Source organism: Microchirus variegatus (genome assembly GCF_963457635.1).
Source record: "Microchirus variegatus genome assembly, chromosome: 4".
NCBI lineage: Eukaryota > Metazoa > Chordata > Actinopteri > Pleuronectiformes > Soleidae > Microchirus > Microchirus variegatus.
The window spans coordinates 710,718-735,282 of record NC_139805.1 but is presented as its reverse complement, the minus strand read 5'-3'; the positions used below and the strand labels follow the sequence as shown (position 1 = coordinate 735,282).

The 24,565-nt window shown below is 39.2% G+C and overlaps 2 protein-coding genes across 2 annotated transcripts in view; one reads left to right on the top strand and one right to left on the bottom strand.

The window, feature by feature from the left end:
* myog (myogenin) overlaps positions 1–497 on the top strand; it is a gene marked incomplete at its 3' end in the record, with an annotated part of 2,094 nt that extends 1,597 nt beyond the window's left edge. Inside the window, exon 3 of the mRNA XM_083887723.1 lies at positions 373–497. Coding sequence (XP_083743849.1) covers positions 373–497 — 125 coding nt within the window. The remainder of the gene's footprint in view (positions 1–372) is intronic.
* Positions 498–1,508: 1,011 nt separating this feature from the next.
* ppfia4 (PTPRF interacting protein alpha 4) overlaps positions 1,509–24,565 on the bottom strand; it is a gene marked incomplete at both ends in the record, with an annotated part of 104,242 nt that continues 81,185 nt past the window's right edge. The window contains 23 exons of the mRNA XM_083888630.1: positions 1,509–1,567; positions 1,707–1,893; positions 1,979–2,047; positions 3,339–3,514; positions 4,866–4,963; positions 5,064–5,239; positions 7,352–7,378; positions 10,856–10,918; positions 12,499–12,699; positions 12,854–12,935; positions 13,029–13,110; positions 13,203–13,315; positions 14,715–14,836; positions 14,922–14,957; positions 15,043–15,271; positions 16,775–16,971; positions 18,500–18,629; positions 18,722–18,813; positions 19,683–19,745; positions 20,599–20,730; positions 21,577–21,660; positions 22,581–22,715; positions 23,226–23,360. Coding sequence (XP_083744756.1) covers positions 1,509–1,567; positions 1,707–1,893; positions 1,979–2,047; positions 3,339–3,514; positions 4,866–4,963; positions 5,064–5,239; positions 7,352–7,378; positions 10,856–10,918; positions 12,499–12,699; positions 12,854–12,935; positions 13,029–13,110; positions 13,203–13,315; positions 14,715–14,836; positions 14,922–14,957; positions 15,043–15,271; positions 16,775–16,971; positions 18,500–18,629; positions 18,722–18,813; positions 19,683–19,745; positions 20,599–20,730; positions 21,577–21,660; positions 22,581–22,715; positions 23,226–23,360 — 2,688 coding nt within the window. The remainder of the gene's footprint in view (positions 1,568–1,706; positions 1,894–1,978; positions 2,048–3,338; positions 3,515–4,865; positions 4,964–5,063; positions 5,240–7,351; positions 7,379–10,855; positions 10,919–12,498; positions 12,700–12,853; positions 12,936–13,028; positions 13,111–13,202; positions 13,316–14,714; positions 14,837–14,921; positions 14,958–15,042; positions 15,272–16,774; positions 16,972–18,499; positions 18,630–18,721; positions 18,814–19,682; positions 19,746–20,598; positions 20,731–21,576; positions 21,661–22,580; positions 22,716–23,225; positions 23,361–24,565) is intronic.

Below are 24,565 nucleotides of genomic sequence, written 5' to 3'. Positions count from 1 at the left end.
AGCATACAGCAAAAGACACACAAAGGTCTGACACAGAAAGAGATAGAGAAAGAAAGAGAAAGAGAAAGAGAGCGAGAGAGAGAGAGTGAGAGAGAGAACAGTCACTATTGAATACAGGGCATTGGGTTTCATACAGCAATGGTATTATATCATTTTCCATATATATTTCCAATATATATTTATATATATATAATATTTCTATAAAAAACATAATTCATCCATTTTATGTACAGATACGGTAAATGAGTAATACCTTGCATAACCGGTAGAGGGGCAATGTGCAGTGGGATCTGCCATTTATACAAGTATTCATCATTCCAAAGTCCAAATCAAGAGCTGGCCACTTTAAATCTTCCTCTCATGACGACACAGCAATATTTGGTCTGGACATGGCCATGCTGAGACTGAACAGAACCAGCACGAGGAACCCACAGCTGAGACCAGGGGAGCAGGAACACAACACCACAACAACAAGGCTACTGGGAGCACTGGGGTAAACCGGGAGAGACCGGAGTGAGTCTCGTTTACAGCAGCAAGTGCAGCCGATGAGCACTCTCAGGAGTTCAAAGGTCAGAGTCGGCCTCTGTATTGCACGTGTCCGAAGGAGAGATGAGAGAGGTGAACGTTTGGAGGTGAGGCTGGGCGATGATGGGGTGAGGTCTCCCCCTCCCCGCCCCAGAGTGGCACCCAGGTTGTCCTCTCCACAATTTGGCATATCACTCTCAAAAGGCCGCAAGCATGTGTCCATATAGGTAATGAGAATGCACTAGGAGGAGACAAAAAGAGGAGACAAGGAAAGGTGAGACAGGGAGAGTCTCTAATTGGAACCTCACATGTAGAAAACAATCAGAGAGTGGAATTAATACGTTTTAAAAACCAAGGCTATTAAATAGAATTACTATTTTGCAGCAAATGCAATGTCTGCTGTATTATTTTTCCTTTTTTTAATTTACGTTGCCATGTATAAACATACCCTTGCTTGATACCAATGCCAATATATCAACAATGTCTGTCAATTCAAATGTACGTTTTTATTTTAAACATAAATATGGAAATGAAAATGACTGATGGCTTATTAGTGCCACTGTCAGACATACACATACCTGTCATCTTGCATATGACACTGAGCTATTCATATAAATGACAGATTCATGTTTTTACTTCAAACATACTGTACATGTAGGCACAGTGAATTCTCTGTGGATGAAAGATAATGGATCCTACCTACATTTATTCTCTGCAATATGTTGGATTGATTCACGTGTAATCAAAGACATTTAAATTTGTGGGGGAAAAAAATACATTAAAAAAACAAAATTTCCGTGGTTTCCCATGAACAAATGGTGGGGGCGTGGAAACAGCCTCCAATCTCCTCATTCCTGCCCTCATGCCACACATCTGTGCAATGCTGGTTAAAAACACTCTAACCAGGAGGTTCAGCATTTTCACATACTGTTTTGTTAGCTTACCTGTTAACATTAGCGCTCCTGTTAGTAAGCAGAGAGTAGTTAGCATGAATAGGTCCGCACAGCTGAGGGGTCGAGTCTCGGGGGCGCCGGGGGAGGAGCTTGAGAGGATGTGGCACAGAAGTACAGAGAGCATGCAGTTAGTCAGTCAGGACAAGCAGAGAGAGAATGGTAAGCACACTGACGCACACAAGAACACATCAACTGAGGTAGAAGAGTTTGGTTAGTCCTGTAACACACCTTCAGGCTGAAGATGTTTCTTGGGCATCAAATTCACAGACGGCGGCATGGACATGGATGGCATACGGAAGCCGGCAGGCAGCGTTTCCATGGAGCCTGCCATCATGCCCAGCCCCATCCCTCCCTCACGAGCACGAAACCTCTTGCGCCATGATGGCGAGCGTCGAAAAGACTTGTCATCCCCACTCTGCAGGGACAGGGAGGAAAGGTCAGACAATTGGCCCGTTTCCCAAAATATTGTATTTGATTAACATAGCCGCTAGAAACATCACCTCTTCTAGTCGACGGTCAGTTCCTAAGGCTAACAGATTGTTGAACTCCCTGTCCAGTACCTGCCGTGCCTGAAAAGTAATATTAGGACAGTCTTGTGAGCAAAGTGAAGCTGTGAGTTAGGGTGAATTCCAATTCCTTGGTTAACCCTCAATCTCAAAAATGTTCTCCCTCTAGTGCAAGTGCTGTCCTGATTCTCAGAAAAATTAAGTTGAGGGTCAAGTTTAAGGGCTGTATCGCCCTCAATATTGAGATTTTCCAAGACCACCCTTGGGAGCAAGGGCTACCCAGAATGCATTGCGTGTTTTCACATAAGAAAGATGGTGTCGAAAGCAGCGAAGCGAGTGAGATACAAATGAAGTATTTTCTTTGTTAATAGAGATATAAAAATGATGAAAACCATTGTATTATCTCAGTTTAGGCCCATATTATGGATTACTGACGTCATTGTTGTGTAACATTTATTTTTATTTTATGATCTTTTGTCAATAGTCGGCCGGTGTGGTTTACTTTTCAATAAGTCGTGGTGTGTGGTAACTGTCAGCTGAATATTTGTATGAGTATCATCTTATAACTAACTAACAACCTAATAACTTGACTGAAATAAAATAATAAATAAATAATCGTGACGTAAATGTGTTCTTCTTCTTCTTCTTTTTTGGAGTTGACAGACTGGACGCAGCTTTCACGTTATTCTGCCCCCTACAGTCTGAAGACGTATCTGCATTTAAGGGGTGTCCCATTTCTAAGTGACAAAATAACCCTCAACACTTGGTTTTGAGGGCCAGTTAATATAAGGGTTGAGCTTGAGGGTTAAGATAGGAATTGGAATTGGCCCTTGATCAGCCAAGGTCCAAAATAAACATAATCAAAATGTCAATGAAAACTCTTGAAATTCCAGTACAGTATTCCAGTATCTCTACAATCTATGAACTGCCAAAAAATATGAAGCTGAGCAAGTAATCTGTGCTGAAACCTGTGATGAATAAACTCTTAAGTGAATGCTGGGTGAGAACAACCAAGCACTTTCGATCTGAGAACAATCGATAGAGAATTTGAAGCAGTTGGCACCGTGTTGTCAGTAGAAGAAGGAAATGCTGACTGTAAAACTCTGGTGCCAATGAAAATAAATCAAATTATCATAAAAACCTCAGCAACCAGGACTTGGGGAAGATTGACTGGTTGCAGAACTAATCTGATTAGGTCTGATGTCAGCCCCTGGTACTCGGTGAACAATTGTTAAATATGTTTAATATCATACAATGGCGCATAGTAGCATTAAGACTGCCCTTACAAACTGGACACTTTTCTGCACCTCAGTTCAGTTCAACAGGTTGAGAATAACCAGTGGTCTGTAACCACCTGTGTGTTCTGCATAGGGATCTGCAGAATGAGTGCTAGGCTGCTGTAGTCAAAGGTCTCGTCCAGAGAGATGAGCGCCCCGTGAACGCCACTCTCCAACAGGTTGCCGCTGTACTCCCTCAGACCGATGGATTGGACCCAGTGGATCACCTGCTCGTTGGTCCACACCAACACGTCTGAAGTAAAAAAGGGAGTTAGCTGAGACTGGTGTTGCTGCGACAATAATGTGTAACAGAGTGACAGCACAAGAGAAAAGAGGATCAAATTGATTTGCAGAGAGAGAAGTAGAAAAGAGAAAGAGCGAGATAAAGAGGTAATGTGCATGTCCACATAGTGTCGACTCACTGGCACACTCCCTTTGTTCATTTAGAGCACAGCTGTCAGACAGCTTTCCAAGTTGGAACAGGCGGTGTGTGTATGCGTGTGTTTATGTGTGTGTAAACACAGGACTCTGATTTGACGTGACAGCTGAGTCAAGTTCATGTGCAGAACTCAAGGTCAAAAGGGCGAGAGCGCTGGTTAGCTCCACTACTATTGGTATGCAGTGCTTTGAATCATAAGATTGTTGGCCTGCCTCACTTGGCTTTTTGACAGTCTACAGTGCAGCTGTTTCAACGACAATATCAGGGCAAAACCACTAGGTGGTGCTCTGGCCTGATGACCAGGGTGTGTGTGAGTTACAGTTTATCAAGTACATCTCTTCACCTCTAGTTTTTAAGTCACATGGCTTAACTCAGACATGAAGATATGGTCAAGGTGAGCTGTTGGAGTTCAAAGTGAACATCATAGTGGGGAAGAATGACTGTGGTTGTTGGTGGGCTACACTCTTAATAAAAGTGCTAAGTAGAACCATATAAGGTTCTTTGGCTTGCCTTCATAGGAGAACCCTTTTAAAACCCTTTATCCAGTAAAGGGGTTTTAAAGGGTTCTCTGGATCAAAATGGTTCTTAATGGAACCATTAGTGTTACCAAGAACCCTTGAAAAACCCTTTACTTCTGGAAAGGGTTTTTCAGACGCAAATGGTTCCAGGTAGAACCTCAGCCCTTGTAGAATAACCCTTTTGGAACCCTTATTACCCTAAGAGTGTAGTCTTAGTATTTAAAAACTGAAGACTATTGGGGTGTTTATGCTCAACCATCTCTCGGCTTTGCAGAGAATGTTCCAAAAAGCAGCAGCTCTTTGGGTGAAAATGGTTTGACTGAAGGGAACAGACAGGATTACACAATTATATAACATAAGAAATATAAAATATACACATGTAAAACAATTAAAAGGGTACAATAACAATGCTATAAGTGAACAATGGAACAGGGATGAACATGAACGCAAAAATGTTTTATAAATATTCCAAAAGTATTCAAAGAGAAAAAATAAAATGTGTAACACAACTAATTAATGCCAGAAAAGAAATTGATTCTTGACCCTGTCTGTTTCTTTGACCATGTAAACATTGAACAAAGATTCGGCCTCTGTCATGCGTTTGTGGTTCTGTGTGTTCCGGGAATGTTTGTAAAGTGCCGATGTACCTTTCATGTCATGTTGACTGTCCTCTCTCCTGCGCTCCAGGTCTTTCCTGTCATAATTGAGTCTCTTCAAGCTCATAATTCCATACTGCAGACTTGCCCTGGTATAAAAGCAGCATACACGTAGAGAAGGATAAGACATAATGTTTCATTAGAGCATCAATGCTGATCAAAACAGCAGCTAAACTGGTCACCACAGACCTGTGGAAGCTGTCCACCATCTTCAGGTGGCTCCTCAGGTCCTTTTTGGTCAAGTGGTCCAGCATCCGTGCATCCACCAGACACTCCATGAAGTAGGAGCGGTACTGAGGCAGACCCAGACTAGGCAGCCACTCGTTCCCGATCCATTCATGATTCATGTCCCCATATGCCAGAGTCTACAAGGAGTAGACAATCATACTTACAGCATGAACAAAAATGTGTTGTTGGTGCCAACAGCTAGATAGTAAAAATAAAAACAGATTTCTCAATTTTTTGGTGTAAATAAATAATAAAGGTAATCAAATATGCAAACATTGGGTGTTTGAATCTGTTTTTCACTGCTTCCTAGACATGTGACAGCAGCAAGAGCACAGGAGTTACAACAACATCAAGACTAAACTGTTCCTGCCAGCTCACTGTCATTACTCACAGCAACGTTAACATGGAACCGAGCCATCGTTAATATCATTAGTGAATTCTTTCTGCTGTGGAAGAAAAATCTGAGAAGTTTACATCGCAGTGAATGCACCTGTGTGGCTGCATCAAGACTGTGTGGGAGCTTTTAGTGAAAACAAAGCCATGAATATTTTATTTGCATTACACCAGCTACAGCTCCTTAAGGTGTGTGCAAAGTGTGCCACGATATCGTAAGTGAATGCAAAGAAAGTTAATTTAGTTTACAGTTTATTTTAGTTCAAGCATAATTTCACTAATGTTTCCACTAGCTAAATGTCCAAAGATTATGAGAAAGTTTAATGTGCTCAGGGGGGAATTGAAAATGTCACCTGAAAAACAACTCTCATGATGTGCTTTATCTGAGTAAATATATAAAGGTAATTAAGGTGAAGTGTGTGTGTGTGTGTGTGTGTGTGTGTGTGTGTGTGTGTGTGTTTTTGTGTGTTCTTGTACTTGCAGCATACTGAGGACCAGTGAGGGTTTTTAAACAACAAACTGAGGTCATTTTTACGAAGTGAGGACATTTTGGCCGGTCCTCACTTTGTTTTCATTGAAATCACTCCCTTAGGTTGCTATAACATGCTATACTCAATTTGTCAAAACAAAATTTTTTTTTTTTTAATTTTGGACAACATGATATAGTATGACGTTTTTGTCAAATTTTGGACCAAAAATTTTGGGTCAAATTTTTTCTTCAAATTTTTGACGACATAGTATAGTATGACGTTTTTGTCAAATTTTGGACCAAAAATTTTGGGTCAAATTTTTTTCTTCAAATTTTTGACGACATAGTATAGTATGACGTTTTTGTCAAATTTTGGACCAAAAATTTTGGGTCAATTTTTTTTTTAAATTTCGGACAACATGATATAGCATGACGTTTCTGTCAAATTTTGGACCAAAAATTTTGGGTCAAATTTTTTTCTTCAAATTTTTGACGACATAGTATAGTATGACGTTTTTGTCAAATTTTGGACCAAAAATTTTGGGTCAAATTTTTTTTTACATTTTGGACGACATAATATAGTATGACGTTTTTGTCAAATTGTGGACCAAAAATTTTGGGTCAACATTTTTTTCTTCAAATTTTGGACAACATAGTATAGTATGACGTTTTGTCAAATTTTGGACCAAAAATTTTGGGTCAATTTTTTTTTTTAAATTTCGGACAACATGATATAGCATGACGTTTTTGTCAAATTTTGGACCAAAAATTTTGGGTCAAATTTTTTTCTTCAAATTTTTGACGACATAGTATAGTATGACGTTTTTGTCAAATTTTGGACCAAAAATTTTGGGTCAAATTTTTTTTTACATTTTGGACGACATAATATAGTATGACGTTTTTGTCAAATTTTGGACCAAAAATTTTGGGTCAACATTTTTTTCTTCAAATTTTGGACGACATAGATTAGTATGTCGTTTTTGTCAAATTTTGGACCAAATATTTTGGGTAAAAAAATTTTTTTTAATATCGGATGACATACTATAGTATGACGTTTTTGTCAAATTTTGGACCAAAAATTTTGGGTCAAATTTTTTTTTTCTAATTTTGGACAACATAGTATAGTATGACGTTTTTGTCTAATTCTGGACAAAAAATTTTCGGTCACATTTTTTTTTCAAATTTTGGACGACATAGTATAATGGGGCTCCACCTGCAGACATTTTATGGTACTGCAACCAGTAGTTCTTTATAGATGTCATTCATGAAGTAGATATTTGTAATTGTGTTTTATAAAGTGGAAATGCTGATCCTCAGTATGCAGCAAGTACAAGAATGTGTGTGTGGGGGTGTGTTTGTGTAGACAGATGTAGACCAGTGATCCCACCTGTGCCCAGCTGCCCTCCTCATTCTCCTGAGTGGCAGCATGATAGAGACAAGATCCAAGGTTAGAGATTAGGGGCTGGTAAAAACAGTGTTTCCCAAACTTTCGATAGGGGTGACCCACTTTTCAAAGATGACAGAGTAAATCGCAAATATATAAACCGAGCAAATTTGTACAAAATGTAGCCAATATACAGCCATATCCCTAACAGCTAATATCAGTTTTATGTATGTTTTGGGAATAGTAAGTATTGAACGGGTCAACATTTTTCCCAGTAAATCTCTGTTTAATGGGGCTGTTGATCCAAGTAATCCACACATACAAAGAAATCAAATCAAATAAGACAGGGAAAAAGCATTGAACACACTTACTGAAATTGAATTACTACTTAGTAGAAAAACTCTTGTTGGCAATTGGCATTTGTGACTAAACCAGCTGATATTCATTTGCACAGAAAGGGGGCTGTTGTGGCCAATTTGGATCTGTGTGCTTGTGTGAGTGAATGTGGGTGTGTCAGTGTTGAAGCACTGGTTGTTATGGGTTACTTGCACACCTGTGAGCATGGGTTGGGTAATTAGTCACACAAAAGTTAGATAGGGGAGACACAGGTGAGGAGGTGGAGGGAATTAGGATCAGGAAAGCAACACAGTTTTTCAACAAAATGTAGATGCATTCTTGCTACCAAAAGGCCACTTGAGGGAATTTGAAGCCATTTCCAACATGTGATGGTGTACAACAATGATGTCCTCCATTGGCTTGAGTTTGACACTTTTATTAGCTTGCAAATCTTTTAAAGTCAATTACAAAAGCTGGATCCCACAAGACTTAAAACCAGACTTGTGTATAAAAGTCTAAAAATACTAATACTGTGACACAAAACAATTCAATTGCTGCACACACAGACACGGTTGAAAAACTGTGTGGCTTTCCTGATCCTAATTCCCTCCACCTCCTCAGCTGTGTCTCCCCTATCTAACTTTTGTGTGACTAATTACCCAACCCATGCTCACAGGTGTGCAAGTAACCCATAACAACCAGTGCTTCACCACTGACACACACACATTCACTCACACAAGCACACAGTTTCAAATTGGCCACAACAGGGGCCTTATTGCTTTCTAAATACTGACAGATTTCAGGTGGTTTCTTGGATTTCCATGACCTTTTTTACCTCCTTTTCTTCATGTGTTCATTACTTATCCCCTGTGTCATTTCACTGTATTACACACAACTTCATTTATAGACATAAACTACCGTTCAAAAGTTTGTGGTCACTTAGAAATGTCCTAAGCACTAAAGCACTTTTTTTTTTTCAATGAATACAACATTAAATGAATCAGAAATACACTCTATACATTGTTAATGTGGTAAACGGCTATTTTAGTCTGTTTTTAATGGTATATGTACATAGGTGTATAGAGGCACATTTCCACTGTTCTAATGGTACATGTTTGCTAATCACGTTAGAAGGTTATTTATTAGAGAAACCTTGTGCAATGATGTTAGCACAGCTGAAAACAGTTTTGCTGGTTTGAAGGTCAAAATTATTATTTTGAATAAAAATAATTATTTCTAATCTTGTCAATGTCTTAACTATATTTTCTTTTAATTTTGCAACTCTTTGATGAATAAAAGTGTGACTTTTAATGGAAAACACAAAACAATTGTATAGGTGACCCCAAACTTTTGAATGGTAGTGTACAAGGATTTATTTATTTGTACTGTATGTGTGGATTATCTGGGTCGTCAGTGTCAATAACTACATCACAAATACATTTGACATGTTCAATACTTATTTTCCCCTCTGTACACATACATCTTAACTGTGAGGTTGGACCCAGTCTTGGGAACTACTGTGGTAAAACACACAAATAATGCACATTCTCAAACACGCACACACCACACAGTCCTGTCTGCATCACTGTATGTAGATCACGTTACATGACTTCTATGAATTCCCTGAAGACTTAACACTGTAATGTGTAGCTTTAAAATAAATATAAACCATCGTCAAAGTCAGTCACACAATGCTGATTTAGCCAGTCGGCTCAATATAGAGGTGTGTTGAAGTGAAGCAACACAGCTGCAAACAAGCTTGGCTTATGACTGAAAACACAAAGAAGTGCCCATAAAAAGTTTCAGACGTGAATTGTGCTGCTCAAAAAAAACCCAGCTGTTCAGCAGCTTATCAGCCCCGCCCGGCCCTGCACTGCTGCTGTTCACACCCAAACGCTCCCTTAGTTTTCAGATGAAGGATGCAGCAAACAAATAATATCACATCACCCGAGCTCATGAAGACCACACTGAATTAGAATATAACATCAACAACAGGAGCACCCAGAGAGGCTTTAACACTTTGTCACAGAGTTTTATAAACTGGCACCTGAAATGTTGACATGTTTATCCTCTGTACACAATTTTACCTGCTTATAATATTACAATCTTACATCAGCATGACATGATTTATCCTCATCTGTTAAGATGTCACTGTGATATACACATCTGAGCTTGTTAAATGTGACCTCTCATGTTGAAATCTAAATTGCCACATCATTTGAAAAATGAAAATTTCACTCAAATCCAATGAGTTTTGACAATAAGGCGATAATCAGTGGAATGATTCTCACCACATCTTTATGGGAACATACTTGAGAGTGATAACCTACCCATCGGTCAAAGGCTGTAGGACAAACGTCAACTTCCTCAGTGGAGGTAATAAAAACAAAAAAACACCAAAATGTCTACTGCAGCTTTAACTTTAACCATTAAACTACAACATGCTTAACTTTCACCTAAATCCTACGACAGCCTAACCTTTCCAGAACCTAAGAAAAGGTGGACTGTCAGCGTTGTCAGTTAATAGCTAGAAACAACATCTGTTTCCCAGTCAACTAGCTCTCACAGGTTATTCCAGGGTTCTGCTCACACATCAATCACTGTTGAGTCGTCTGTTAACATCTCACACTTCAGGATCATTTGGTCAGATAATGTGTTCAAATCAGCCTAAAACTGGAAGACACCCTCCACTGAAATCTGGCCAATTATCCACTAGTGAGGGGCAGGCTTTACTCTAACCTTAACCATAACTACTATTGGCCTAACCTTAACCTTAACCTCATCCGAACCACACAATATAATTATAATATAATTGTTTTAATGCGAGGACCTGCTTTTTGTCCCCATAGGGAAGACACGTCTCCATAATGTGATAATTTCGGTAATACCTGGAACACACACAGTCATTTTAAATTTTCATTAAACATCATGTTAGCACATCACACACACTCAGGTTACATCAGTTCCATTTAACACACGTATACAAATACCAGCACAAAATGCATGAGTGTGTGACACAGTGGATATGATTTCAATGGGTCTTTTCAGGGCGAGGACATGTGTGTCACCATGGGGACAGTGTGTGTGAGAGAGTGTTAGGTGGTGCTAATAGTGGGGGAGGGGGGGGGGGGGTAAGGGTAAAGTGAATGGGAGCACCCAGATGGTACTGACCGCTTTGGTGGAGGAAGCCAGGTTCTCCATCTCTTCATGAGTCACCCACACATTTCCGGAGGACTGCTCAGAGGATACACACACACACACACACACACACACACACACACACATATGCACATACAAACATTGTGTTGAGTGATGCTAAGGGAGGGAGTGTATTTTCAGGCAGGTAGCTTGTAGCTAAATCTGGCACATATTTGTGTGCTATTTTCCCACAGAGCCACATGCAATTTATGACAACAGAAAAGGACAAGTGAACCCAGGACGCAGCCTTTACTGTGGTCTGAGCAGAGGGAAAAAAAAAGAAAACAGAGTGAAGGTAGGGCTGGGCGATATATGGCTTATCAATTACAGTATATGTAAAATATATATCTCTATATAAAACTGAACACTATTTCTCTGAGCTCATCAGAGGACGGTGATGATACATTTTCAATACTGTAATACAATAAAATATCTATCAACCTCAGTTCCCTCTTAATTTATGTTGTATTCCTTTGCCATTTCAATGTTTAATCAAGAATATTTACATGAGCAAGAATGTTAAGGAAGTTTTCTATATCATTTCATGTCAATTCCATGTATTTTGAAATTCATCATAATATTTGACTAAATGCCTGAAATGCCTAAAGTGAGTGCAGCAGCCAGACAGCACAGATATGGAAGTAAATCTGTACCATCTGAGTTTGAATTCGAATTTCTAACACTGAATTTTTTTGCATCGAAATTAGACTTTGGATTTTTAAAACCATCAAATTTCAAGCATTTTTTTTTTTTGCCATTCATTTTTTTTTTCAACGTTGAAATAAATTCAGTGTAAAAAAAAATTCACTTGCAAAAATTCAGTCGCAAAAAATTCACTTGCAAAAACATCAGTTAATATCCGGGTCACCAGAGAGAAGCAATCGATCCCTGTCTCAATTCATCCAAGTATAATTTAAGTATCTCGAAGCAGAGCCAAGTCTCCGTTCTAAATATGGTCATTCTAATTAAAGTCCAGTAACTTTTATCTGTTTAAAACACCATCTTTTTGCTACTGGTTTGTAATATCCTAATTTTTCTGTGCTGTTTGTGATGACAGGGTCGTCAGCATGATGACATTTTGCAGTCAGCCAGGCGCTTATTGCATTTACTCAGTTCGTCTGATAGACAACAAGGAGCAGCCAGTGGTGGCGCCACAAATCAAGTTATGAGTTAAGTATTAAACTGTAATTCATGTATGGCCAATGGAGTGTAAGTTGATTGGTGTTGGATGAATTGAGACAGGGATCGATTGCAAAAATGAATGGCAAAAAAAAACAGTGCTTGAAATTTGATGATTTTTAAAATTCAAAGTCTAATTTCGATGCAAAAAAATTCAGTGTTAGAAATTCGAATTCAAACTCAGATGGCACAGATTTACTTCCAAACACAGATGCCATAACACCATTAAGACTATATCTTGTCTCAATACCTTGTCTCTCATGTCACACTTTTGAAATGATATTGATTTATTGCCCAGCCCTAAGTGACATCACTCCGTGGTGCAGAGTGAAGGTTTCGCCACAAACCAGGTGTTTGTTGAGGGTGACATTTTGTTTGTGTGTGCATGAAAAAAAAGCACATGTTCATACAAGTATAAATGTTTTTTTTTTTATTACCGTTCTGGAGGTGAGTGGTGCAGATGGGCTGGTGAGGGAAACCATCTCCTGAATGGCCAAGCGGAGTTTTAGTCGGTGCAGAGGGTTGCTGATGCCAATCTCCCTCTGAATCTCTGTGTCCGACAGCGCTGACATGATGGCTCCGCTCTTCACGTTGGCACGACATGCCGCCACATACCAGGCCGGCATACCCACCCACAGCTGGTGAGAGTCATCAACATATTCAATGTCACCATCACTGTTGCCATAGAAGGTCAGATATTAGGAGAAGGGAGTGCAGATCAGGCCCGTATGGTCAGTCTGGTATTTGATATTCCCTTTGGTATTAGATATAATAGCTGCTGCCTGACAATACCTCTAGCCAGGAGACGACAGTGGGGCCGTCCCACTGGGCAAATGGCAGCCCTCTTTTCCTGGCGTCTTCTAGTAGCTCGTGTCTAAAGAGACAAGGAACACAAATGCAAAGTAAACAACAAGAAGAAATACAGAGGAAAAACACTGACAATCAGAGAAAGAAAAGATTATTTTACTTTTTCTTCATCCTGCGGTCCCTCTCAGCCTGAGTGCCCAGTTTTCCCAGAGTCATCGTGTCACCGATACCCATCTCAAAGTCTAAAATACAGCCAAACAGTGTTAATTTAGACCCCAGTGTATCATATAATCCCTTATTGTGCACCTCAGTATGATATGCAATCTGCAGTCACCGGATAAGGCTGGTAAGGTCTGTCCATCTCTGCCCACGGTCTGATCCATTCGACCCTTCTCCTTCTTCCCAAACAATCGGCCGATAGATGACTTGATGCCTTTTTTCTGCTTCCTGCAAAATTATAAAATAGTGAGATATGCAAATGTTATTGTCATCTGTTCATTAGATAGCGAGATAACTATTCATTGAACTATTCATTCAATGTGTGGCCTCCTTTTTTATCGGTATCGCTTACATTTCTTATAATGACAGTCGTGTGATTACACAGACAGACACACAGATGTTGAATGAATCTGAATGAACAGATAGATAGATGATACTTGTCTTCAGATATAGGCAGATATTCCGTATTGCCATTGATTGGTGAGAGGAACAGCTCAGGTTGAACGGTTTGGAGATAAAGTAAGAGAGTGTTTTTGAGATGGTTTGGTCACGTGAAGAGAGAGATTATATTGATGAGGAAAAGAGTAAGACCACAGAGAGGGTTCATGGATGTTGTTAAGGAGGACATGAGGACAGGTGGTGTAATAGTACAGGACACAAGGAAAAATGACATTTCTGTTTTTATTCTTCTTCCTCTCATTATTATATTTTGTGTGTATATCACACATGGTTCCATAGCTGATTTGAAGTGGACCATTAAAATGTTATATCCTCACATGTCTATGTCACATGTTGCACTACAGACAATAGATAATAAAAAAGACAAGTAAAAGTTCATGGTAATGATGTTTTCATGGTTGATGGTTATAGCTTTTGGACAAATGCTGTATTTTGATACAATGCGGCATCACCAATTTTGAATTGTTTTGCATATTATATCAATATGGATAGCAGATTCACAGCCTATACTAACATGTTCATGAAGGTGATTAAGCTGAGACTTACGATGCCTGTCTCCTTGGCCACATTTGAAAATGTTTGGCAGACGCTCATAGACTATATCCAAGATAAGCTGCGAGCTCCCTCAACTCATTTAGTTTGAATGTACGTGAATGTAACAGTTAACGCCTCCTTCTGACCCTGGAATCTTTTTTTTCTGCAACCACAATTTATTTATCCATTTTTCCTTACAATTGAGGTACTCTTTTTTCTTCTGTAACTGCCTTTTTTTTTCCTTCTTTCTCTTCTTTTTACTTCTCATTTTGTTATTAGTGTTGACACATCTGTATGTTTTTGTATGCATTTAACACACACACACACACACACACACATATATTTATATACATATATATATATATATATATATATATATATATATATATATATATATATATATATATATATATATATATATAAAATAAAAATATGTAAAAAAAAAAAAGATTATATAGCTACCATAAAATATATACCTCCGTGTCAATAAAAATAAAGAACTGAATATATCCACTGATGAGGTTTCATGTGTTTGGTGGACACCTCAGTGCTTGTTCCTAATCTCACCTATGACATAATGACAGAGATAAGTTTGTGATAAAGCATGACGTGTGTGTGTGTTTGATTTTTTTACCCTCGTCCGTCCTCCAGACTCCCTGTGAAAGCAGCAAAATTGGTTTCCAGACGTAAACTACGAGGGGATGAGGGAGGTGACGTCTCGCACTTGATTGTAGCTTTGTCCACTTCCACTGGAGACTGGAAGAGTCAAACATGCAGCTCAGCGGCAAAAGGGACAAACAAGGGAAGTAAACAGAGCAATTTTTTGTTTTTGACGACTTACAGCTACTTTTCTGCGGTGTTTCCTCAAGTCGCTTGGCTATTAAAGAAAAGAGCACATGTCATGAAAGTGGCCACACACTAATCACATGTCAGAGGTGATGTGTGTGTGTGTGATCTCTGACCAGGGTCATGATGCCTAGATGGTGGCTGGTGCTGCGTGCGTGGTGTTTGGGTGTGGAGTGGCCACTGGTGGGCGGGGAGGAGGACGATGCCAGGGACTGGGCAGTAGCGGACGTAGGCAGGGCTCGGGGACGAAGCGTCACATTGAGTCCGTCCATGCTACCGCTGTTCACACGGGACTCGATCTCGTCAGAGCGTAGCTCTGCTGACTCTCTCTCCACCTGGATCATCCTGCACAGACAAGCACAAACAATGTTACGTGATATTCTGTCGTAGTCGCAAAAATACTATATTGACAAAGAAATGGTATGGAAGTAAATCTGTGCCATCTGAGTTTGAATTCGAATTTCTAACACTGAATTTTTTTGCATCGAAAATAGACTTTGAATTTTAGAAACCAACAAATTTCAAGCACTGTTTTTTTTTGCCAACATTGAAATAAATTCTGTGTAAAAAAAATTCAATATCTCAAAAAATTCAGTTGCAAAAAATTTGATGTCTCAAAAAATTCACTTGCAAAAATTCAGTCGCAAAAATGTCAGTTAATATCCAGGTCACCAGAGAGAAGCAATCGATCCCTGTCTCAATTCATCCAACACCAATCAACGTACGCTCCATTGGCCATACATGAATTACAGTTTAATACTAAATCTCATAACTTGATTTGTGGCGCCACCACTGGCTGCTCCTTGTTGTCTATCAGACGAACTGAGTAAATGCAATAAGCGCCTGGCTGACTGCAAAATGCCATCATGCTGACGACCCTGTCATCACAAACAGCACAGAAAAATGAGGATATTACAAACCAGTAGCAAAAAGATGATGTTTTAAAAAGCTAAAAGTTACTGGACTTTAATTAGGACGACCATATTTAGAAAGCAGACCACTTGGCTCTGCTTCGAGATACTTAAATTATACTTGGATGAATTGAGACAGGGATCGATTGCTTCTCTCTGGTGACCCGGATATTAACTGACGTTTTCGCAAGTGAATTTTTTGAGACTGAATTTTTGCAAGTGAATTTTTTGAGACATCGAATTTTTTGCAACTGAATTTTTTGAGACATTGAATTTTTTTACACTGAATTTATTTCAACGTTGAAAAAAAATCAATGGCAAAAAAAAACCAGTGCTTGAAATTTGATGGTTTTTAAAATTCAAAGTCTAATTTCGATGCAAAAAAAATCAGTGTTAGAAATTCGAATTTAAACTCAGATGGCACAGATTTACTTCCATAAAATGGTCCTTTATTTAGATTACAAAATAAAATGTGTTTAATAAAGATGGCAATAATAACTGAATGTATTTATTTTGCAAATACCATACCAATTATGTACGTCCATATGTACAAGTCTAGCTCCTCCTGCATTTTCTCTCTTGGAGCATATTTTGAGGTGCTACATTTGAACACTGTTGACTGTAAACTGCCATAATAACCAGCATCCTCTTTCAATATGTGTTACATGTTATCATCTCTATATCGAACACAAATCTATGGGATGCATCCTGTCTGGACATGGACAAGGATCCATGCATTGCTGTAAGAAGCAGCAGCATTATTTACTAGAGTGACTTTCAAATCTTCCTGTTTGTTGTAATTATTTGGTGTATTATCTTTAATATCTTGTACCCATCTTATCTATATCCTGTTTCTTGCTGCTGCACTGACCCAATTTCCCCATGGGGATCATGAAACAGTCATGCACCATAATCAAATTTTCCCGCGATTTGTCACCTTATCTCTTCATTGATAGCATCGAGCTGCTCCTGCAGCATGAGCGCGAGAGTCTGAGCGTCCGATTGGCCACTGGGGGAGAGCAGGGTCGAGCTAACGTCGTCCTCCAGGTCCGACTCGGCCTCGATGTCGCTGCCGAGGAGGTGGCTGACGCTGCCTCGCAGGGAGGGGTAGTCCTGTTCGAACATCGCACAAACCTGAACCAACACAAACACAAGCATTAAAGTCAGTCAAAAACATAAAACATGAAACCCTCTCTGCACACATGTAAAAATACAATATGACACTCGTGGGAAGTAATGTATGTAGCCAGTTAAAGCTGCAGTGCGTAACTTTTGGTGATATTTGCTGATATTATTCTGCCTCTGTATGATCAGATGATACACATTGACTTTATCCCTTTTCCCAGACTGCCGAGCACTGATTGGTCAGAGTGCCGTCACAGGAAGAGACAGGAGCAAGACGTCAGGCACAAGAATCAAGAAACAATGGCGAAGTGTAGATCAGTAAACAAGACTTAAATCTCATCATTTAACAGAGGAGTCTAGTGTATTTAGTGATAACACTGCTGAAAGAGGCAATCCACGCTCTACTCAGTGACTGTGTCAGACAGAGTCTGTGTCTCCGGTCATGGAGGAAGTACTGAACAAATCTTTTATATTAACTGATTCCAATCGAGCATGTGCAATCCTTTAGATATCACAGGACATTCACTGACAGCCCACTGAATTTTAAAGCAACTTTTGGAGCTGTGTGCAGGAAGAGACACCAGCATCTACTCTGTCTGCAGAAGTTGTCCCATTTCCATATTAATAGAACCATAATGACACGTTTTAAACCGTGCTATTGAATCTGTTTTAGCCTTTCTCTCTCTTGTGTCACGGTTTGGAAACCTGACTTTGAAAGAACGTAGATCCGATCGTTGCACCAGATATCCAGCTCAGTTTCTAATGATGACTCAAATCCTCTTTCCGATGAATTTCCGCCCCTTTCATCTGGTCGGAGACTAAGTGATACAGAAACAGCTTTGTTCCTGCGGCAATTGCTCTTTTAAATAAGTCTTAGTCATTTATTTGCTTTACTTATTTATGCCATCTTATTTATTCGACGATTGACTTAAAAAAAAAAAAAATCTAACTCTAGTTTAAATCCTTGTGAGAACTTGTCTATGTCCATGTTTTGTGTGGTTTAATGAGCTGTCGCAATGTCTGTGTATAATAATATTATACACAGACATTGCGACATGTACATGTACATGTTGATACCATTGATACATTGGTATCAATGTATCACAGCAAAATAAATCTACATATATATATATATATATATATATATATATAAAGTATAAATCACCATTCCTTGATAAGACTCAATCAAACTTGTGTGAGCTCGTCTGACACTGAAGAGATACTTGTTCATATTCGAAAGTTACACACTACAGTTTTAAGATAGGAAATGAATGGTGTAAACTTACATCAGACAGCATGTCCATGGCAGCAGGTGAGAGAGGGACAGAAAGAGAAGAGCGGTTAGTAAAGAATGGTAAGTTAGGCATGAACATCAGGCACTGACACTAAGCAAAGCAGACATGAATACTCTAGAAAGGAGATGTTGTATATGGTTAAAAAATGCTCATGTGATCTGTAAATAATTCATCCTACATATTGTGCATGTATGTAAAAAACCGCAGGGGTGTTTTTGGCCTGATAATGACATCGCTGGCACCTTGTTGGGATCATCTCGAAGCGCTGACAGTCTGCCCTTCTGTGCACGTCTGATCACGGTCGTGCTGTAGTGGCCGTCTTGACCCTCCACCATAGAGAAGCGAAGGTCGCTGGAGCTACCCAGATGAGACCTGGGATTATATACATGGAATATGTTAAAATCTTAATGTGTAAAAGAGTATGTTAAAGGTAGAGTACGAGAGAGTTGGCCTTTGTTCGGTACCGAGGGTGTGTTCCATCACCAAACACCCCACTGCGGCGTTTCAAGTGGTCAATCTCATTTCTCAGCTTCTCAATCTCTCCAATGAGTCGCTCCTGAAATAAAAAAAAGGAGTCAGTGTGATCAGATTATTGACTTATTGTTAGTTAGTGGGATTATGAGACACCATCTTACTGACTTAAAAAAAGAAGTAAATAGTCTTCTGGTTAAAACATACTGTATATGAGCAGAAAATAACATTTGGCACATATAAACAAACAAAAACATGAATAATATGCATCTACAAGTTGTACATCTTCATTATCTTTGTAAAATATACATAACATAAAACTGCTACATGTTTGCAACACATACTGATGAAGATGGTTCAAATAAAAGTGCAGAATTATAATTTGTAACCAAATGTGCCCCAGATTTTAAATGTAAAAATAAATGATAAACTTAACTTCACCCTGTTATTGCAGGCAGAAATACTAGATCCAAATACAATTTGTAGATGTCATTGATTTGGCTACAAATAAACCAGTGAGATAAACTCAATGTGTTAATTAGTGAAGTTTGAGGAGTTGGCAAATGGATTTTATCCAAATGAAAAAAAAATAAAACACAGGGAAACAGTTTCATCAGCTGCTAATATTGTGTTTTCTCCACATTGAACCTTATTTTTTTTTTATTCCTGAGGGTTATTTAATTCTGAAGGAGCAGATGTGATGTGATGTGATGCGATGTGATGTGATGTGATTTCCCCCAGGGATTAATAAAAGTGTTATGATTCTGATGTCAAGTTAACGAAGTGGCATACTTAGTAAATAGAATATAGTGATCTGATCTTTTCATGTGCTGAAGCTGCTCTAAGTACTACATAAAATACAAAATATAACTCTCAAAATAGTATTTGACTATTATACTAGGGTTAGCTAATGAGAGCACCAGTGTTTGGATGGTTTGCTGAATTCTCACTGACCCTGGTGTGGTGAAATTCTTCAAGCTGTTTCTGGCAGTTCTCGAGGTCCTGGATGAGGGAGTTCTGAACAGAAAAGTCATAAAAAACAAGAATAAACACGTTAAACTTAATATTCAACAGAACTATGAACTGGGGGTTGTGTGTGTGTGTGTGTGTTCTTGTACTTGCGGCATACTGAGGACCAGTGAGGGTTTTTAACCAACAAAGTGAGGTCATTTTTACGAAGTCAGGACATTTTGGCCGGTCCTCACTTTGTTTTCATTAAAATCACTTCCTTAGGTTGCTATAATATGCTATACTCAATTTGTCAAAAAAAAATTCAAATTTTGGACGACATAGTATAGTATGATATTTTTGTCAAATTTTGGACCAAAAACTTTTGGTCAATTTTTTTTTTATTTATTTTGGTCGACATAGTATAGTATGACGTTTTTGTCAAATTTTGGACAAAACATTTTGGGTCAAATTTTTTTTTTCAAATGTTGAACGACAGTATAGTATGATGGTTTTGTCAAATTTTGGAACAAAAATTTTTGGTCAAATTTTTTTTTTTTTTTTGACCGACATAGTATAATATGACATTTTTGTCAAATTTTGGATGACAAATTTTGGACCAAAATTTTTGGGTCAAATTTTTTTTGGGTCAAATGTTTTTAAAAACTTTGGTCGACAGTATATTATGACGTTTTTGTCAAATTTTGGACCGAAAAAATCAAAAAAAATCAGAAAAAAATTCCAGCCCTTTCTGCTCTGGGGCTCCACCTGCAGACATTTTATGGTACTGCAACCAGTAGTTTTTTGTAGATGTCGTTCATGAAGTAGATATTTGTAATTGTGTTGATTTATAAAGTGGAAATGCTGGTCCTCAGTATGCAGCAAGTACAAGAATGTGTGTGTGTGTGTGTGCAGGCTTTGCCTTGTCTTCTAGGGCAGCCATGCGTTCTTTCAAATGGAGCTGCAGCCTTTCATTGGACTCAGTAAGCAGACGATCCACCGTGTCAGATAAACGCTTGTTGTGTTCCTCGTTCATTTTCTCCCTCTGACGAGCCTGGTGAAGATTGGAGAGAAAGAGAGAGAGAGCGATAGATCCAGACGTGTGGAATGACATCATCATTTCTCTTTTAATCTTTGACACAGACTCCATTTAGGTGCATTTATGCAGTTAATCAAACAACTCTGCACAGATTATAGGATGTGTGAGTGTGTATTTGGCCCCAGATCACCAGCTGCCAGACACAGGTCTTCTTGTTCTGCGATGTATCTCACAGCCCGGACCATTAAATTACAGTCATTTACATGATGATGATGATGAAAAAGGGGGTTGAAAGCCTTCTCTTCACTGGGGAATCGCTGTCTTAATATGTATTCTTCAGCAAATTTCATTAAAATAAATGAAGACTGACACACGAAACATCTGCATCCTCCGAGAGCTCCTTCAACTAAATATAGTCGAGATCACACAGAGAGAGCAGGAGCGAGAGAGAGAGAGAAATTTGCCATGCGTGAATTATTCAAAGTCTAAAGATAGCAGCCAATCAGTTGCATTGGGGGGGAAGTGGTGAAGGGAGGGGCGTGCTGCAGCAAGATGTGTGGATATGGTTCAAAATTCATGCAACAGTGCACGGTGTCTGCCCTGTGCATGTGTGAGTATGTGTGTGTGTGTGTGTGTGTGTGTGTGTGTGTGTGTGTGTGTGTGTGTGTGTTTGCATGCATGAGGGAGATCCAAGAGTCGAGCTGTACACAGCTAATGTGAAACATCAGCCCACACATACTGTATACAGGCGCACAGATACACACACACACACATATAGTGGGGGGTCAGCGAGCAACTGCAGGGCTGATACACGTGAGCACACACACACACACACACACACATGCATGCACACACACACACCCTTCCCAGCTCCTGGTTCTTCTCTTCCAGTTGAGATTCCAGCTGTCTGAGGCGTTCCTCCACATTGCCATGGCGCTCCTCAGCCTGCAGGGGGTGATACTTTCATATTAGAAGTGTTGTCTACATAGGCTCTGGAACTACATGTCTTTTTCCTATATAATATATCTGTATATACTGTAAAGTCGAGTGTGTGCCTCGCCCCCCCTGGTGGGCCAGGAGAGAGTACCATGAGTGGTCATTAAAGAAATAAATTTTTTAAGCATCAATATAGAAGGAGCATTTTGAGGCAACTGTGTGTTCAACTTGATTGATTTAAGGAGTTGCTTGATTGTTTTTGTAAAAATGTATAGAGAAAGAGAACTAAGGTCAAATGAAACGGACACTTAAGGTGTCTAATAATTAATTTTCTTGCTATTGATCTTTCTTTTGCATTCTTTCCATATCTTTCCCCGTAGCTACATACAATACGTATTATGTAGCTAAATGGTTGGTACTCACAGACTGTTTACTTGTGTAATGTGAAATTGGAAGGTAACAAGATTTTCTTCTCCCTGCTGCTTTTCAATCACTGAGTACGGGGAGGGGAAAGAATGGGATGTTCGATAGTTCTTTGTCTATTTTAATGGAGTTGTGTATTGCATGACTGGAACTAATAAAAATGAAATGAATTAACGCGCTGAAAAAATAACCATAGAATCGTAACAATCAAATTTAAAAAAAACGAATTAGAAGTAATAAGACAAATGCACTTTTAATTTAAATGAAACTTTATTCATCTTTTATCTAACGTTTAAATAAAACGGGTGTTGTGGGACGTATGTAATATAAATTCACTCTGGAACTTATGTTAATGATATTTGGTGGAACACTTTATTATGGGCTGAAGTGAAGTGATAGAGCTGTGACTGAAGAGTTTGGTGGTGGTAGGCATTCTTAAGTTTGGGCATGGCCGATCTACAGTGTGTGTGTGTGTGTGTGTGTGTGTGTGTGTGTTTGTTTGTTACCTTGGAGAGTGCTGCCACTCTCTGTGCCAACTCAGCCTCGACCTCTGGCAGGGTCTCAGCCTTCCTCATGGTCTGAGCCAGTCTCTGCTCTGCCATCTCCAGCATGTCCTGCAGCTGGCGCACCTTCTCTTCACTCTGCACACATTAATCCACATACACACACACACATACAGAGAGAGACATAAATAAAGAAGAGGGGCATTAGTGCAACCACAAGAGAGGTGTAACCAGTGTGTTGCAGAGGACGTGACACACTCGGCCTGAGTGGAGGATGCTGGAGTGTGGACCCATGAGGCACTGAACTCAGATTCACCCTGAACAACACATGAACTATTGTTCTTTCAGACACTGTAATATTATTAAATAACCTACCCGGAATACATTGTCACCATTTTGGAAAATCTCACAGTGCATCAACATGAATGTGCCATTTTTGGTGTCACACATCCGTGGATAACCGGAACATAATAGGCATACTGACCAATTTCAGTTTTTTGTAGAACATGTACATAAAACCTGCTTGTGTGTAACAGGATGTGACATTAGTGGAGGAATATCTTTGTATAACGGTTTAACCTTTTCATCATCATTACACACTTTGCCAGGAAGGGGGTTCAGAGTGGATACGGTCATCATGTTTGTTACCTGTCGGTGCAGGGAGTCCTTGGTTGCCAGTTCGTTCTCCAGTTTGTCATTGAGATCATGAATATGTGTGGTCTCCCGCTGGGCAGCCAGGTAGCGCTTCTCTAATGTCGTGATTCTTTCCTCCATGTCCTCTCTCTGTGGATGTAGGTAGACAAAAAGAGAAAAAGAAAAAAAACACTGTAAAGTCCTTATAAGTTTATTTAATCCTTATATTTACAGGCAAATAATCCCTGTTTTATGATTTAACATGTTTCTAATTATTCTTCACAGTGTAATGCACAATTGTTGCAATGCTTTTTTTGCCTTATGTTTCCTTCTCTTTGTCTTTCTCTTCTTGCATCAGATTGGCTGTGAGACCTCAGAGGGGTTTGTATGTTTTTATAATAATAATAATAATGATTATATGATGATATGATGATGTGATGATGATTATACGCTTTTATATTTTCCTGTGTTGTTGTTGAGCACAAGTTAATAATATATTCAACTTTGTCCCCAATAAAATATCTGTAGTTTTCATATTATGAACTCAATTTCCTCTGTAGACACTTTAAGAAGCGTAGCCGTGTGTGAATCGTTCGTTAGGCCGGATGCTGCGCATCCTCTGTTTCTGCTCAGTGTGGCTCAGGAGTACATCGCACACTTCAGCTTTGGCAGATTGGGCTACTTTTGTTTACGTCAGGCGGGAAAAAAATAAATTGGAATGGAGAATGAAATTTAGGCTGCTTTTGTTCACATATGATGAGCTTTTGTAGTCATCATAGAGGTCATTTATGATGTAAATAATGACATTTATTAGGCCTACACGGCTTAAAAGTGCACCTTCATTACATGCAGCTGGCATTATTACTAATCTGGGACTGGCGCTATGATACCAGAGATTCATTTTGCAATTTGTGCAGCCTATGATGTGAATGATTGATTGATTTACTGCAAAAACCTATGTATCTATCATTTATGTGCGGTTATTTGACGCAGATAATAAGCTCTGGATGTGTTTTTTCAATTGTATGGGTTATGATATTACGGATTTACACAGGTGTCTGGCAACTTGGTTTGGGCTGGTTTTTATTGGATTGGGCAGTTTCTAAAATGTGATTGGGCTGGAAACTGTCAATCTGATCTGAAAACACTGTTCAGGGCCACGGAGCACTTCTCAGGTCTAATGGCGCTTTTCCACTAGTGCTATGCGACACGGCACTGAGCTACACGGTTTAGCTGCTAGCTAGGCTAACGTGAAGTCATCCATGGACTGTTGGATTTTAAAAGCAGAGGTCACAGAGAGGTTTGCACACATTAAGGACCACAGATCGTCATTCCTCTTCAAGAAGTGAGTATTG